The sequence below is a fragment of the Muntiacus reevesi genome, chromosome 7 (assembly GCF_963930625.1).
Source record: "Muntiacus reevesi chromosome 7, mMunRee1.1, whole genome shotgun sequence".
NCBI lineage: Eukaryota > Metazoa > Chordata > Mammalia > Artiodactyla > Cervidae > Muntiacus > Muntiacus reevesi.
Window position 1 is genome coordinate 42,057,999 of NC_089255.1, and position 17,211 is coordinate 42,075,209.

At 35.4% G+C, this 17,211-nt stretch overlaps 1 protein-coding gene across 7 annotated transcripts in view; it reads right to left on the bottom strand.

Annotated features, from left to right (window-relative positions):
- Positions 1-17,211, bottom strand: part of NIN (ninein) — a 100,356-nt gene that overhangs the window by 12,600 nt on the left and 70,545 nt on the right. For 4 of the 7 annotated variants that reach the window (XM_065940222.1, XM_065940219.1, XM_065940220.1 and 1 more), the window contains exons 19-28: positions 16,286-16,411; positions 16,108-16,177; positions 12,712-12,927; positions 10,072-10,185; positions 7,283-7,405; positions 5,844-5,957; positions 4,903-5,049; positions 3,010-3,189; positions 1,766-1,915; positions 781-828 (exon numbers count right to left, since the gene is read on the bottom strand). In XM_065940222.1, the coding sequence (XP_065796294.1) occupies positions 781-828; positions 1,766-1,915; positions 3,010-3,189; positions 4,903-5,049; positions 5,844-5,957; positions 7,283-7,405; positions 10,072-10,185; positions 12,712-12,927; positions 16,108-16,177; positions 16,286-16,411 (1,288 nt within the window). The remainder of the gene's footprint in view (positions 1-780; positions 829-1,765; positions 1,916-3,009; positions 3,190-4,902; positions 5,050-5,843; positions 5,958-7,282; positions 7,406-10,071; positions 10,186-12,711; positions 12,928-16,107; positions 16,178-16,285; positions 16,412-17,211) is intronic. The other 3 variants (XM_065940223.1, XM_065940221.1, XM_065940226.1) reach the window with 1 other exon arrangement.

The window sequence follows — 17,211 nt, forward strand, 5'->3', positions numbered from 1 at the left end:
ATAGAACAGAGTCCTAAGGCAGGTAGTTTTCAAATTTCAGTGCCACTCACTGTACAAAATACATTTTATCTTGCAACCCAGTATATCCACACACCCCCACATGTACATATACATGCATAATCAGTTGTAAGTATATATCACTAAAAGAAAACTTCCATGTAATAATACTTATCCCTACTATAAGCCACGCACTCTGATATTTTATAGTATATTTTATTAAAGATGTCACAACATTGTAAAGAAACTATAATAAAAATGTTTTTAAATGCTGGTATTTCACTAAACTGATATCATGATCATCTACTATGGATCTGTAGTAGGGAAAAATGTCTGAAAACAGAGTATACAAAACCTGATTTATTTAACTTTTTCCTCAATTTTAAAGAGAAATTTGAAAATTTTATGAGGATCCACTTTTGGAATTCTCTTTGGTACAGGATTTTATGAGAATCTAATGAGCTAGAGGACACTCAAGGATTCAGAATATTGCTAAGTAGAAAACATATGATACAATTCTAGAATGCTAATCTTGGCCTCCATCAAAAGAGCTGAGAAGAGGAGTAAGAACTGTTAAATGGAATTCAGTATACACTTTCCAGGCACACTTAAATTCATTGTTATTTTAAAACCTATCATTAGACTTTCCCCTTGGTGAGCAGCTGGATGAAACCCAACGTCTTTCTGAAAAGTTTACTTGAATATAACCTAGACTTTAAATGACATAATTACGGAACCATAATTTTATTTGCACTGGGAAACTAAAAAATTTGTGTGACTTACTTTATTGTGGTTGTCTGGAACTGAACCCGGAATATCTCCAAGGTGTGCCTGTAGTGAAAACTCTTTTGAGTGTTAGTTTAGAAAAAGAAAGGAAGGAAAACAAGTAACAAGAACTCCCACAATAACACCGGTCTAGAACTCAAACTTCATGGAACAAAGAATACAAAGCAAATGGAATCGTGTTACAGAGGTTTAACCATGTGGTAGCCAGCCAGCCTCTAAGCGGGTCCCCGGTGATCCCTATCTCACACCCTTGCCTGGTTCCCTGCCCCCACTATACCTGAGTTAGTCTGTGTGACCTATAGAATACAGAAGTGATGTTGTGTGACTTCTGAGATTGGTTTATAAAACATATTACAGTTTCCATCATGGTCTTCTGGAATCTCTCTCTTTTATCACTCGTTGACACATCCTGAGAAAAGGCCCCGGTAGTGAGGAACTGAGCCTCTGGTAATCAGTCAGCAAAAAACAGAAGCCTCTTCCTAACACGTTATCTGAATAAATCTGGAAGTGGATGATCTCTAGCATCAGTGAAGCCTTCGGATATTGCAGCCTCAGCTAATATCTAAACAGCAACCTCAGGAAAGACCCTGAGCCAAAATCATTCCATTAAGCTGCTTCCAAATTCTTGACCTATAGAAACTGAGACATGAATGTTTTGTCTTTTTATTATACAGCAATAGTTAGGCAAATTAAAATGTTCCTAATATTCAGGTATATATGTTTTACTAATTTACAAAGGCTTATATGCTAATGAAGATGATTAACCATCTTCTTTATGAAAACTTAAATTGCTCCTTTTTAGCAGTCACTCAATCAAAAAGGACTATGATACTGCTTTGACAAGATGACAAAAGTGCAGATAAAAGGAAGAATCAAAATATGCCATTAGTCATTTCCTTGGAAGCACACAGGGGAAGAAACATACATTTAGGGATGCATCAGAATCAGCATATAGGCACGTGGTATTAACTCAAAAACTCACCTTCCTATTCGTAGGAGATCGCTCCTTTTGAAACTGTTCACATTCTCTCTTTAAGCTCAACTTCTCCTGCTCTGTGGGCTTCACAGTACCTGATGAGTTTAGATATTTTTGGTGCTTAGGAGAAGGAAGGTTGGATTCCAGCTGACGGACCTAACAAGAACCAGCATAAGGGGAAGAAATGCTAATATAACCACCCAGTCAGGAAAAACAAAAAGCTAACATAACGAAAGTTTTTATTCAGCACTTGGGTTTTGTTGTATTAAAAAAGCTTTTTCCAGTCAAGTCTGCCAATTTTTGAAGCTTACTTTTTTGAATTTCAAAAGATCCTTCCTAGGTTAATCTATTTTTAGCCTGATCCAACACTATAAGCATCAGACAGGCAAGAGGGGACTTCTGGCTCAGCCAAAGCACTGGGAGTCAACAGCACTGTGGCCGCCAAGCAAGCAGACGTCATCTGTGGGCACCTGTGTGCCTACATGAGCGTAACTTTTAGGAGTGCAGGGGGTGACAGTTCCTCTGACTCTGTACAGGACTGCTCACACCTGAACAGTGCCTTTACATCAGCTACGTTCCATGAAGACAGCGACCATGTGTAGTCTTGTTCACCACTGCAACTTTAGTGATGGCAGAGTTTCTGGCACAGCGTGGCAGTTCTAGTGAATATCTGGGACTCCTAAGAGTTCTTTCTCAAAAGAGAGATTTATGCATAGGTTACAAATAGTTGCTCATTTATATTGATGTATGGCAGAAACTAACACAATACTGTAAAGGAATTATCCTTCAATTAAAAATAAAAAAAAAAATTGCTTGACTACTCAGCAGAGGTAAAGAATTTAAACATCAGCTGAAAAAAAATGATCTTTAAATACCATTCTAACCTTGAAATGCTGCGTCTTTAAAGAGGGGCAACTTTTCCTCTTACAAGGAGTTAAAACAACAAGATTTGAGTTTAGTTTTGCCATTTTTGTACTACCAGTCTTGGTGGCTAGCCTATTTGAATGAGGAATATATGGTTAACATAATTTCCATTTATAAAATCACAGATTTAATATAGAACTGCTTATACAAAAAAATAGTATATAAACATATCATGATAAAATTATATTGCAAGTAAACGATAAATTATACATTCTTAAAATAAGTCTGCCACACCAGAATACTCAAATCCTTACCCTAGAATCACTGCAATCATATCAAACATTGACTTATAAACCTAGGCTACCACGTGCAACTTTTCAAGTTACCTTCTCCCGGGAGAGTATGAGTTCCGGTTTGGTGTTCTGTACCATGGTTGGGACTCTGTCATTCTCTCGCCAAAGTAACTGTTGTTCCTCATTCATCAGGTGATCCAGCTTGTCCCAGGACAGACTTTGCTGTTGGTTATGGAATCCTGATGGATGGGTGCCTATTTCTGGGGCCCAGTTCTTAAGAGAGAGTTAACAGAAAAGCCTTAAAAAACAAGCTGATTTCTTTTTTGAGTGTCTTCTAATGTGAGTGAGCATTGGTATATATAGATAAAAGTAAAACAATATTCTTGAGTTTTTATTTTTAAAAAAGGTTTGGAAATTCTGTTTTAAATGGTCTTTGGCAAAACAGCTCTATCAAATCTAATAGCAAAGCTGATTGTAGGGCAAGTCCCAGTTCCATATAGGACCCAAGCACATAGAGACTAGTGTCCTTAAAGATTACCTCATTCTTATGAAGTTATGCTTTGAATCCATATAAGCATTCTTTTGGTTAACATAGGACACAAAGAGAACTCTGAAATGCACGGCTAACTTGAAAGGGTTCACATGCCAAACTCTACTTTCATTTTCACATATGCAATCATATCCTTTTTTAGAATCCAAAGCACGTATCATCCATATAATTGAGGCTTGAACTCAGGAATATGCTTTAAGCTACCACAGTGATTTTTTTTTTTGATCCTGAAAGGTGCTTTAAAATTTTTTTTTTAGGTATCACAACTAGATAAGCCTTTTGCTTTTCAGGCCAAAACATGAAAAAGAAAAAAAATAGTACAGTCTCATTTTGAAAAATATTTCAGCCCAAAAGTCATTTTTTAAAATGGAAACAACTATTATTAAAAAAAAAACACACAGCTAAAAAAAGTATTAGCAAGAGATAAAGTAGCTGAATTTAGCACCAATTTTTATGGTAGGACAGAATCTTAACATCTACCCAAGGCTGACATACATCAATTCAGTTCAGTCACTTTGTCATGTCTGATTCTTTGCAACCCCATGGACCGCAGCACACCAGCCTCCCTGTTTATCACCAACTCCTGTGAGTTTACCCAAACTCATGTCCATTGAGTCGTTGATGCCATCCAACCATCTCATCTTCTGTCGTCCCCTTGTCCTGCCTTCAATCTTTCCCAGCATCAGGGTCTTTTCCAATGAGACAGCTCTTTGCATCAGGTGGCCAAAGTATTAGAGTTTCAGCTTCAGTATCAGTCCTTCCAATGAATATTCAGGACTGATCTCCTTTAGGATGGACTGGTTTTGGATCTCCTCGCAGTCCAAGGGACTCTCAAGAGTCTTCTCCAATATCACAGTTCAAAAGCATCAGTTCTTCAGTGCTCAGCTTTCTTTATCGTTCAACTCTCACATCCATACATGACTACTGGAAAAACCATAGCCTTGACTAGACAGACCTTTGCTGGCAAAGTAATGTCTCTGCTTTTTAATATGATGTCTACATATATTGTTCTTAATTTATTTGCAAACAGATGAAGCAGCATTGTGATATATTAAAATAAGGCACTTTCTATAATATCAAAATGTTTTTACCCATGGTCTTTTGATTTGCACAATATAAAAAATTACCTTGTCACTATGGTTCCATTTATGTGAAGTTCAGAAACAAGTATCCCTAACCTATGGTGGCAGAAGGTAGAGAAGTCGTTCCCTTGGGGCTGTCAACTGAAGAGGACACAAGAGAGCCTACTGGGTGCTGGAAATGTTCTTTATTTTGAGCTAGAAGGTGGTTACACAAACACAAACATACATACACACATTTCTAGGTAAAATACACATTTATATATAGATGCATATATATGTGTAAAAATAAGTTATAAACTGAAATGTGTGCATTTTACTATATAAAGTTATACCTCAATAAAGAAAAGAAATTACCTTGTCACTGGCATTCTGAAGTTGCTTGTGTAGAGACATCACTTCTTGCTTTAAAGCCTCCTTTTCCTGCTGAGTCACCCGTAGATCAGATTTAATTCGGGACATTTGTAGGTTTACATTCTGAAGGGTGTCTTCTAAGTTCTGAACCTATGTTAGGAGAACAAATAACAAATCTTCATGGTCTCACCTATAGCATCTGCATGTATGAATGAACTAAGACAAAGAACTCCAAAGTCTCTTCTGTTTCTACTTACTATATCCAGCTCTTTTCAGTTGCTCAGGGCAAACCAGGATATTATGTATCTTTACAGGATGTTACGTTATATTTAAGAGAATAATGAAATATACCTTGAGCAAGGTATTGCTGGTCCAGTCATCTGGTATATTACCAAGTGATATCTTACAGAACCAGGCAGTACCAGCTGGCATCACAATAGATAATTTTACTGAATTTTGTAGAAATTACATTTTAGACTGTCGTGTTGTTTTGCAAAGGACCTCTCAGTTGAAAATAAAACCATATCTTTGTAGAACCCTACTCCATGCTAATATCTCATTTATATTTCAATTTTTCAAAATTTAAATTGGTAAATGGTATGTCAATAGATATCTTTAACTATAATAGGGCATGAACTTGTCTTAGAAATCCTAATTCTAAATTAGAAATAAGAAGTCATTTTTGTGCACTATTCTTAAGCTTTCATAAATAAGTAATCTCACAATGATGAGATAATCTCATGGTTAATTCATAATAATGAACTTTGGGGGAAACACTGTTCAAATTATTTTATTATACTGTAACATGTGTCAAATATTAGTTAAATTGAATCATTCTAAGGCCCTTTTAGACCACATCCACTTAGAACATTGTTTCCTGGAGTTCTTCTGGAAGATATAGGAAAAAATTAACTATGTGGATGAAACAAGAACTGTCCACCTACTTTTTCCTGTGAAGCCACTAGTTGTGACTTTAAGCTTTCACTTTGGTGTTCCCAAGACTTCTGTTCTTGCTTCATAGTAGCAATTCTGTGCTCTAAAAGACTTGATTTTGCCAACTGTTTCAGGAAAAGAAAAGAGGTAACAGCATTTTTGTAAACATGTCTAGCCTCAACTCATATGCCTCCATTTACACCTAGAAGATCAAGTACCATCTCTTTACATAGTAGATTGGGGCACGGTAAAAGACAAATGTTTCCTTGACTCTCTTTTCTACTTTAATTTTGAAGAGTCTCTTTTCTTTGGGGATTTCCATTTCTCTTTCTCATTGCCTCATGTTTTATGGGTGAGACATGAAGGGCTGGAAGGCAATTAGAAATCCCAAGAATGTGCCACAACAGGAAAACAGTGCCTATTAAGGCAGATGTAACAAAAGCAGTGTTTCTGGACTTGGCATGGAAAATATAGTAGGAAAAAAAGTGACTATGTAATGGGCTTCAGATTGTTAATTTCTGATTATTATATTCATATTATATTCATATATATTCATATATATATATTATATTCATAATATTCATATTATATGTAAGTAAGCTAGTGATATATTTAATATATTTAGCAATAATTATTAAAATGAGACAGTCTTTATATTACTATATTTAATAATATATATATTAAACAACTAGACTCCTGTTAAACTCATGGCTTCAGTAATCTACAGATTTAATGTGATCCCTATCAAATTACTGATGACTTTTTCACACAGAACTAGAACAAATAATCCTAAAATTTTTATGGATTATAAATACACATGTGGTATACATATACACCATGGTATATTATTCAGCCATAAAAAAATGAAATAATGCCATTTGCTGCAACAGGGATGGGTCAAGAGATTATCATACCACGTGAATAAGTCAGACAGACAAAGACAAATATTACATGATATCACTTATATGTGAAATAAAAAAAAATAATACAAATGAACTTATTACTACAAAACAGAAATAGACTCACACATAGAAAACACACGGTTACCAAAAGGGAAGAGTAGGGGAGGGATAAATTAGGAGTATGGGACTAACAGATATATACCACTATATATAAAATAAATAAGGATTTACTATATAGCACAGGGAATTATATTCAATATCTTGTAATAATCTATAATGGAAAAGAATACAAAAAAAGAAGTACACACACACACACAGCCAAATCACTTTGTTGTATACCTGAAACTAACACAGTATTGTAAATCAACTATACTTCAATAAAAGAAAAAAACTAATGGCTTCAGGAGCTCTACGGTCACAAAATGCCAGCAAAATGCTGTTCCAGGAGACCTTTAGGCTAACACAATGGGCCCATATGCCACTGGCATTAGAGAAATGTTCATTACGGTACATACCATATGATGATGGTAAAGTCTTATTTTTATTACCTTATCAACACAGATATTTAATTCTTCACTTAGAGCTTCCTTTTCTTTCAGCAGTTTTTCGTTGTGGCTTAGAATACTAGAAATTTTTTGCTGGAAGTCAGAGAGATCAGGACATCTGCAGAGCTGCAAGGGATAAACAAATGAGCCCACCATCACATCTCATGAATGTATTTATAGACAGGACATTTTCATGGCTGCTGCCATTTCCCTATCTATTTCCAAGGACATATAAACTCCAGGGGACTATAATTAACTTTGACGAAAATGTTCCCTGCTTCTCTCAATTCTCCAATTGACTGCCTAAATGTCTGCTCAGGCAAAATCTACCAGACATTGTTAAGTAATGGTCCCAGCCTTCTGTTTTACCTTCAGGATAAAATAAATAACATATTGCCATTCTGTCATCAATTTAACTTGGGTACATATGACAAAACATTTTCCTCATTCTTTTTTAACTAGAAAAAACCCTTTTTTCAATCAAGAATACAGAATTGGCATCAACCACATATAATGTATGAACCAACACAAAGGCAAGTTTAAAGATAAATCAATTCAGTCTTTTTCAGCTCATTTTACATACCCTTCACTTTGGGAGATGCTTAAATTGACTGGCTTAGGAAAATGTTGCTGGTATGGACATACTTGCTTCTTCCTCTGCATTTTATGGAATCACGATAAACCAAAAACTTTTTGTTCCTTTTCATCACCAACTTTAGCACGACTGACACTCAGGGCCAGGTAATTCCTTGTCATGGGGGACTGTCCTATGCACTGTAGGATGGTTGACAACATCCCAGGCATTACCTATTAGATTCCAGTAGCACAACTCCCTGCTTCGTATACCCAGTGTGGAAACCAAATGCGACCCCAGATACTGCTAAACATCTTGGTGTGCGGGAGCAGTCTCCACCCCCCACAAACGCTGCCTTAAAGAGACTGATTGTTTCTTACACTGTTAGAGTTTATATGTTTTCCGTTTCCCTCTGCTTCACCTGGCTTTCAATTTTCAGTTATTTACTGTCATGATTTTATGGCCACTTTTAACATTTTACCTGAAGGTCTTTTGGAACAGTATAACAAAACAGACGTTAAAGATTGACTCTTGTCTTCAACTGGCAACAAATTCAACATCATTTACAAATCTAAACAAGTCAGAAAGATGAAGGAAAACCTATGTACCTGGGCATTGGTTAATAAAGGACTTTTCTCCTTTACTCACTATCTTGCCTCCCTATCCCCAGACCCTCACAAAGCCTGGTACCATTTTGGATGTCTACAGACTGTCATGTGACTACTGCTGATGCTATTCATGTTTCTTTTCAGTGCAATAAATAATACAAACAAAACTGTTTTGTGAACAAGAAATTATTATGTCATACAGAGCAGCATATGCTTTCTAGGTCCAACCTGTATGGCAGCAACAATGGGCTGACACCATCCTACTCCTGTGATCCAAGAGTCCTGGGACCATGAACAACTTCCTACCAAAAGCAAAAGGGCTCACATGCAAGAAAAATGTGCCAAAATGAGGTCCTGATCATGCTGCTTTACTCTCAACTCTGCTCCTTTTCTTTTTATCCCTAGCTTGGCAAAATCACAGCACATACATTTCCCATGCTTGGGCATGGGATCCATCATTATCATCTGAAAGGCTGAACAACAGAAAAAGAAAAAGGAGAAAAGTATGCCCAAGTTAATTAGGATAGATTTGGTAATAACAGTCCGGGAATACTTATATAACACAGAAGGGTCTTTTAACTGGAGTGTTTATATGGACTGACAGCCTCTGCTATGGCAGGACAACTATACCTTTCATAGCAACATCTGACTGGACAAGGTTCTTATAAAGCACCTATTAGGTACCTGTACTCTATTAGGCACTGGAAGAGACACGCATTCCGAGTCTACAATCTTATTAGGAAATCAAGACTTATGGGTGTCAACTAGGGATCAACGCAAACATAACACGCCCAATGGTACAGACTATATTTCAGCATTCAGAGAAGGACACCTTTATGCTCATAGGTTGGATAGATACAAAAGGATTTTATAATCTAAAGATATCATGGTATTAAGGTAATCCTTCAGTGAAACAAATAAAATGGAAAAACTAAATTCTCCTATTATATATCAAGATTGCATAAACTGAGAAATTCAGGTACTCACTGAAAAGTTCAGAATAAAGAATAAATTGGACAGTGTTCAGCATATAAATTTTAAGGTGGACTTAAAATTATACTTAAAATTAGGTCTTTGCTTGAAACTTTGAAATATGTTTTTTAAAGCCAAATTTATAGGTGAGACCACATCCCTCATAATGCTCTAGAATCTATTCTGCCCAAGATAAATGCCTCAAACTCACTATGAGAAAAAGGGAGAACCTGGGTCTCACAAATCTGGGTGAATAGTTATTAAAGTTATTAGCAAGAAAGTCACCAGTGTTTTAGGCAAATTTATATTACCTAAACACCTGGCTGGGCGAAGGAAGAGCAACACATTTCTTGAACTGAAGTGGCTGGGATTCATTTATAGTAGTATTAATAGAATGTCAGCCTACAACACACATAAGTTATATAACTAGAACAACATTTGGAGAATTAGTGATAGGAGCTCTTATAAATTAGACTTGTATTGCAAGCCCTGAACTTCACTAAGCAAGAAGCTAGTTAACAGCATTCAGTAAAAGGGACTCTCAATAGCAAAAAAAAACCCCAGACAATCTGGTACATGTTATTCTATGACTCCCACACGTATCTCCTTGCCCCCATGTAAGCTGCATATAGTCTTACTTGTTTCATTTTCTCCAATTCATCTTTTAGAAGGAGGTTTTCCTGTTCCACAATGTGAGTCTGTATTTTAACTTCAGAAAGTTCTGCCTCCAAAGAAGACACTAAAGTGGAAGACTAAGAAAAAAATTTAAAAGTCAAAATAACATACTCATTTAGCCCAGGGAAACTTAATAAGGTCATAAAAGGCAGCATTAAGGAAAAATTAGTACATACTCAATGACACACTGTTTTAAGATCATTTGTCCTTATACTCAATGGAACTAACCAAAACTATCTTTTAAAAAACTTCCCACTAAAATGGTATAAACATGATTTCTTAAGTTTGCATTTGAAGATTCTCCACTGGAAAGTTACTATCTTTCTCTGGGGGGCAGATGCTTTGAGACCAGACAAACTGTGTTTTCCCTTAAGCATTTGCTTATTAATTTTAGTGTCTAGGAGTGGATTTTATCGACAACAATTACTACTTTGGTATTTGCCTAATGAAGACTTGCTATTTCCTTCCTTCTACATTTATTAATTGGAATTCTATTGTAAGGACAATCTGTTATTTCTCTCCCCTTTATTAACCTATTCCATTATAACATATGGACCTATAGATATTCATTTTATTCTGTATTTTATAATTGTGCTTATTTTGTGCTATGCTTTATTTTGTTGATCAAAGTATTTCACCTTTGGCCATTAGGAGCTTCTTCAGGTTGTGTCCTGTCCTTTTGACATGCCCCATTTTTTTTCGGGGCACCTTTTTCTTTCTGGCACCATGAGATGTTCCAGGCTTATCTTGAATTGACTCTTCACCAGCCTTAAGATCAATCATCTCTTCAAGAAGCCCGGGTTTCTCATATAGGAGAACAGTGTTCAGAAACCAGTATTGGGGTGCTCCATTCATATACACACATCTACATTTCTGTATCTGCCTATATACTGAACAAATAATGAGTTTATTCTATTAACTCAAATTCCAATCCAACATCAGAAGGTTCATTTTAGCCTTCCCAGTTTTCCCACTTCCAACCTTCCTGTCCCAAAATGAGAAACTCAGTTCTTACTATCTACAATATATTTATTTATTTGTTCAGTTCTGGTATACAGAGAGTAGTTCCAGAATCACTAACATACACCCACATGAGAAACACATTTAGTGACTATTGTAGCATTTATGTACACTTCCTTTTGTCTTAACCTTACCATGTACAGTCAAAATACTAATTTCTAAATTACTTATTTTCTTCCACATCATGGTTATGTTATCCACTCATAATACTGTTAGGTTCATTTGTTAGTGTTTGTGTTCCATTTAGTTCCCCCCTCCCCTGATCTTTCTTTTCTGGATTGGTTTTGCTTGTTTATTTGAGGGGATATGTGAAGAGTATGTGAAACATGACTATGGTTCTAAGCATCATAAAAAGGTTCTCAGAAGTGTCACTGCCTTCCTCATCCCTGCGATCACATTCCCATTCCTCTCTTGCATTCCTTTCCCATTTGCCCCCTATACGGAAGCATCTCTTTAGTTACCTGGTTTATCATTCCTGTATTTCTTTTCTAAAAATTCTGTATTTCTTTTACACAAATACATGTGTATTATCTAATATCCCCTTCTTTCTTACATGGTTGGAGACATACTAGAGAGACGCTTAGATATGCTTTTCAGCTTTTCCTTTTTCACCTATTTCTAGTATGTCCTGGAAATAATTTCATACCAAGAGATCTTTCTCATTCATTCTTTTTCTTTTTTTAAAACCTGTATAATACTACTCCATGGTGTGACTCCATCACATTTATCCAACAACTCTATGTGTGGGCATCTAGGCTGTTTCCAATATTCTGCAGTTACAAACAATGCTGCAGTGAATAACCAACCCTGTGCATGTGAATTTTCATATTTTTGGAGAAATATCTTTAGGGTAAATTCCTAGAAGTAAGATTGCTAGCATAAAAGTAAGTACATATATAATTTTGTTAGATATTGTCAAATTTCCTTCCAGAAATATAGTACTAGTTTACATCCCACCAGCAATGTATGAAAGTGCCTGTTTTTCCAAACTTTTGCCAACAGAATATGTTGTTATATTTTTAAATTGTTGTCAATCTCACAGGTGAGAAATGAGGTATCAGTGTTGCTTTATTTGCATTTCTCTAATTCTGAGTAACTTTGAATATTTTTTCATAGGTTTGAGAGCCATTTTTTTCTCTTTTTCTTTGTGTGTGGCTATTTTGTTCATGCATTTTTCCCATTTTGCTATCAGATTTTGATCCTAAGTTCTTTGATTTTTAAGAGTTCTTTACATAGTAGGAATATTAGCCCCACTCTTTGTGGTATGGGATGCAAATATTTTTCCCCCCAGTTTATGAGCTGTCTTTTGACTTTAATTCTGAATGTCTACTGAGTTGTCCAGGCATCACTTATTAAAAAGTCCACCTGTACCCCAGTGACTTGAGAAGTCATCTTTGTTATATACTAAGTTTTCATTTGTATCTGGGTCTAGTTCTAGACTTTCTATTCATCTCTCTACTCATGTGCCAACACTACACTGTTTTAATTATTAGAACTTAAATGTATAAGAAATTAAACATAAGCATTTCTTTTTTTAATTGGGATTTCCTCCAGAAAGGCTAAAGAGTAGCTGTAGACCATACCTGCAATTTACAGTGTTCCAGTTCTTCTCTGAGATTAGACTTTTCTTGTTCCCATTCCTCACACGCACTGTGTCCTGGCTCTTTGTCCTTCTGGCTTAGCATTTCTGCCAGACGTTGATTAAGTTCTTGTAGCTCTTTCTGATTCTGAGAATTCTTTTGGCTAAGCTCCATATTTTCCAAATCCAACTGTTGGTTTTTGGTTTTTAATTCTGAAATCTAATTAAAATTGAAACAAGTGTTTAAAATTTGTTATCCTACTTCTGCTAAAAAAGCTTATTTAGCGATTAGTTGTTTTTACCCTCTCTATGTAGATAAAGTTTATACACACACACACACACACACACACACACACACACACATTTAATAGCAGAAACAATACATACTCATTATTACAAAGTCAATTAGATACTCTTGTCCAATCCCACTCAATAGGAATAACCACTGTTCACAGATGGATGCATCCCCCTCCAGATTGTTTTCAATGCATATACAAACCCATATGACGGCTTCTCTGATAGCTGAGTTGGTAAAGAATCTGCCTGCAATGCAGGAGACCTGGGTTCGATCCCTGGGTTGGGAAGATCCTCTGGAGAGGGGAAAGGCTACCCACTTCAGTATTCTGGCCTGGAGAATTCCATGAACTGTACAGTCCATGGGGTTGCAAAGAGTCGGACATGGCTGAGTGACTTTCACTTTCACAGACACATGTACACATAGTGTTTTTCTTCTTTAGATCGAAAATTTGCATAATTTCAGATATTTGGATACTCTGCTTTCTCCACTTATAATATCTTATAGACTCTTATCTTTCCAAATCAGTGCATTCAGAAACTGCCATATGCTATATGTTTATGTGGCTGTGAGGTATTCCATGTAGCAAGACATTCCATATTGCATTTATCCATTCTCATACTGACAAAAAAACAATCTTTTGGAAAGTTCATTTATACACAGTGACATTTTGTATTTAGCATCTCATTTTTGGAAGTGGGGCTACTGGGTTAGAAGGTATGCATATATATTATTGTTATGATTGACATCCCCAAAATGTGTTCTTCATAGCACTACCAACTTATAGTCCTATCAACAATGTATAAGTATATTCATTTTCTCACTCCCTTTTAATACTTGACGAGATAAATCTTTAATTTTTACTGATCTGATATGCAAAAAAAGGAAACATTTAATTTGCCCTTCCCTAATGAATAATAAGGCTAACTTTCTTTTTATATGTGCTCTTTTTTCTGACTTGACCATTCATATCAATTATCCATTTTCAATTGGGTTTTGCAAGTTGTAAGAGTACAAAATATATTTTGGATGTTAACACTTTGTCTATTTCAAATACTAAAAATACTCTTTTCCCAGGATGTCCTTGTCTTTTGACTGTTTCAGACTGATTCTCAAATGGCCTTTCTTCACACAATTGCACATTGTTGAGATTATACAAATTGGGCATTGAATGGCACACACTATCTAAACTAAATCATAATTCTGTGAAAATATACATGGACTAACTAGTATTCTATATCTGTAAAATTCTATTCTTAACCTACTGCTTTTAATCATGCTGAAGAAAGAGGAAGGGGTTAACCTAAATGAAAACCACATGAGGAGCTGCAATCATTGAGACAGTATAATACTGGCACAAAAACAGATAAATAGACCAATGGAACAAGATAGAAAGCCCAGAAATAAACCCAGGCACCTATGGACATCTTATCTTTGAAAAAGGAGTCAAGAATATACAATGGAGAGAAGACAGCCTCTTCAATAAGTGGTGCTGGGAAAATTGGACAGCTACATGTAAAAGAATGAAATTAGAACACTTCCTGACACCATATACAAAAGTACACTCAAAATGGATTAGACTTAAATGTAAGGCCAGAAACTATAAAACTCTGAGAGGAAAACACAGGCAGTACATTCTTTGACATAAATCATAGCAAAATTCTCTCTGACTCACCTCCTAGATTAATGGAAATAAAAACAAAAGTAAATAAATGGGACCTAACAAAACTTAAAAGCCTTTGCACGGCAAAGGAAACTATAAACAAGATGAAAAGACAACCCTCAGAATGGGAGAAAATAATCGCAAATGAAGCAACTGACAAAGGGTTAATCTCCAAAATATATAAGCAACTCATATAGCTTAATATCAGAAAAACAAATCAAAGCAAATCAGAAAGCCCAATCAAAAAATGGGCAGAAGCCCTAAACAGACATTTCTCCAAAAAAGACACACAGATGGCTAATAAACACATGAAAAGATGCTCAACATCACTCATTATTACAAATGCAAATCAAAACTACAATGAGTTATCACCTCACACCAGTCAGAATGGTCATCATCAAAAAATATACAAACAATAAATTCTGGAGAGGATGTAGAGAAAGGGGAACCCTTATGCACTGTTGGTGGGAATATAAACTGATACAGCCATTATGGAACACAGTATGGAGATTCCGTAAAAGACTAAATCTACCATATGACCTAGCAATCCCACTATTGGGCATATACCCTGAGAAAACTAACATTCTCAAAGACACATGTATCCCAATGTTCACTGCAGCACTTTACAATAGCCATGGAAGCAACCTGGATGTCCACTGACAGATGAATGGATAAAGAAGTTGCGGTACATTGACACAATGGAATATAACTCTGACATAAAAAGGAGCAAATCTGAGTCAGTTGTAGCGAGGTGGATGAACCTAGAGCCTCTTATACAGAGTGAAGTCAGAAAGAGAAAGACAAATGTTGTGCATTAACACATATATATGGAAACTAGAAAAATGGTACTGATGAACTTAGTAGAGAATGGACTTGTAGACACAGCAGGAGAAGGTGAGGGTGTGATGAACTGAGAAAATAGCATTGACATATATACACTATTATGTGTAAAACAGATAGTTAGTGGGAAGTTGCTAAATAACAGGGACCCAGCCTGGTACTCTGTGATGATCTAGAGATATGGGATAGCGGGAGGGAAGGGAGGCTCAGGAAGGAAGGGATGTATATGTATATATAAAATTATGACGGATTCATGTTGCTGTATGTCAAAAACCAACACAAAATTGTAAAGCGATTTCCCATCAATTAAAAAAAGAGAATGGACCAAACACATAAGGGATAGAGCTAGTTTTTCATAGGTTTGGTTTAGAGATTATCATCTCCCCATTTCCACTGATTATACGGCTTGTATTAAACACCCAGAGTCTAGAAATAATGTATACACATTTTGAAAATAATAAATATATTTTCAAAAAATAGAAACTGAATTTAGAATTAGCATGAGGTAAGTTTCCATTTTGAAACTCAGAATTACAACCTTACCATTATTGTTAAAGAAAAAAAAATTTTAGAATCAGGAAACATTGAGAAATACCTCTTACCTGTTTCTTTAAATTTTCAACCATCTTCTGAACTGCAGCTTTTTCCTGTTGTACAGTTTCTATTTTTTGCCTAAAGGGACAATAAAAATATAACTTAAGAGTTAGGCTTTAAACACTGAATTACAACAGTTTTAGTCCTTGCAAAAATGCCTTCAGCATATTTAAGTATATATCTTACCACATTTCTTCCTGAGATCCACTTAATTTCCCTAATTTCAGGTTAGAAATGCTGTCTTCTTCATTTAAAGTAGTAATTTCATTTCTCAAAATAGAATTTTCCTCTTGAAGCTTCTCAGATTCATATCTGCAGTACAGAGATTTTTAAAAAATAGTTATTAAAAGGCCATCATCTGGCATCTTTGGAAAACACTTTCTAGTAACTTCCAATTAAACCCATATTCCATACCAGTTAAAAAGAAAAGCCTAAATTAGTAGTCTCTTCATACTTGGAAATCAAGCTATGACAGACTGACTCATTTCTTTTGGGAAGTAAGAATTTTACTAAAAGACATTAAGGAAGTGTGACTAAAACACTTAAGCACTGAGACAGAAAAAAGACTCAGTACCCATCGCACTTGCTGACTTTCTCATACTGCTTTGAGCAAATAACTCTGTATTTCAGTCTCAAGTCCTGCCTGCTCCTCAAAGACAAAAGCCGTATCACGAAGCTTTATGAGCTTTAGTTTTAAACCCCAAGGTTACCTAGAGAAAGAAAATTCACTACATAAATGAAAGGGACATATCAAAATATGTACACTAATGGTTACCTTCTAATTTCTTTCATCTCATTATGATTTTTGGAACTAAGAACAGTCTAAAATAAAAAGAGGAAAGACTACACCTAGAATTGTTTTTTTTTTTTTCATATCATTAAGACATTTCAGACATGATGTAAATTCTACAATTTTTTGAACCAAATTTGTTAGAAGACTATTGCTATCATATTTTATAAAGTCAAGTGAGCAGTGGTTCAAATTAGTATATTTGTCTCTGTTCTTTCAGCACATTAAAATCTGATAGCTCCTCAAAAAATTGTATGTTCTAAGGTGAATTTCCAATATCTATAGAATATCAGCATGCACTTTAAGTGATGTAAGTGACAAA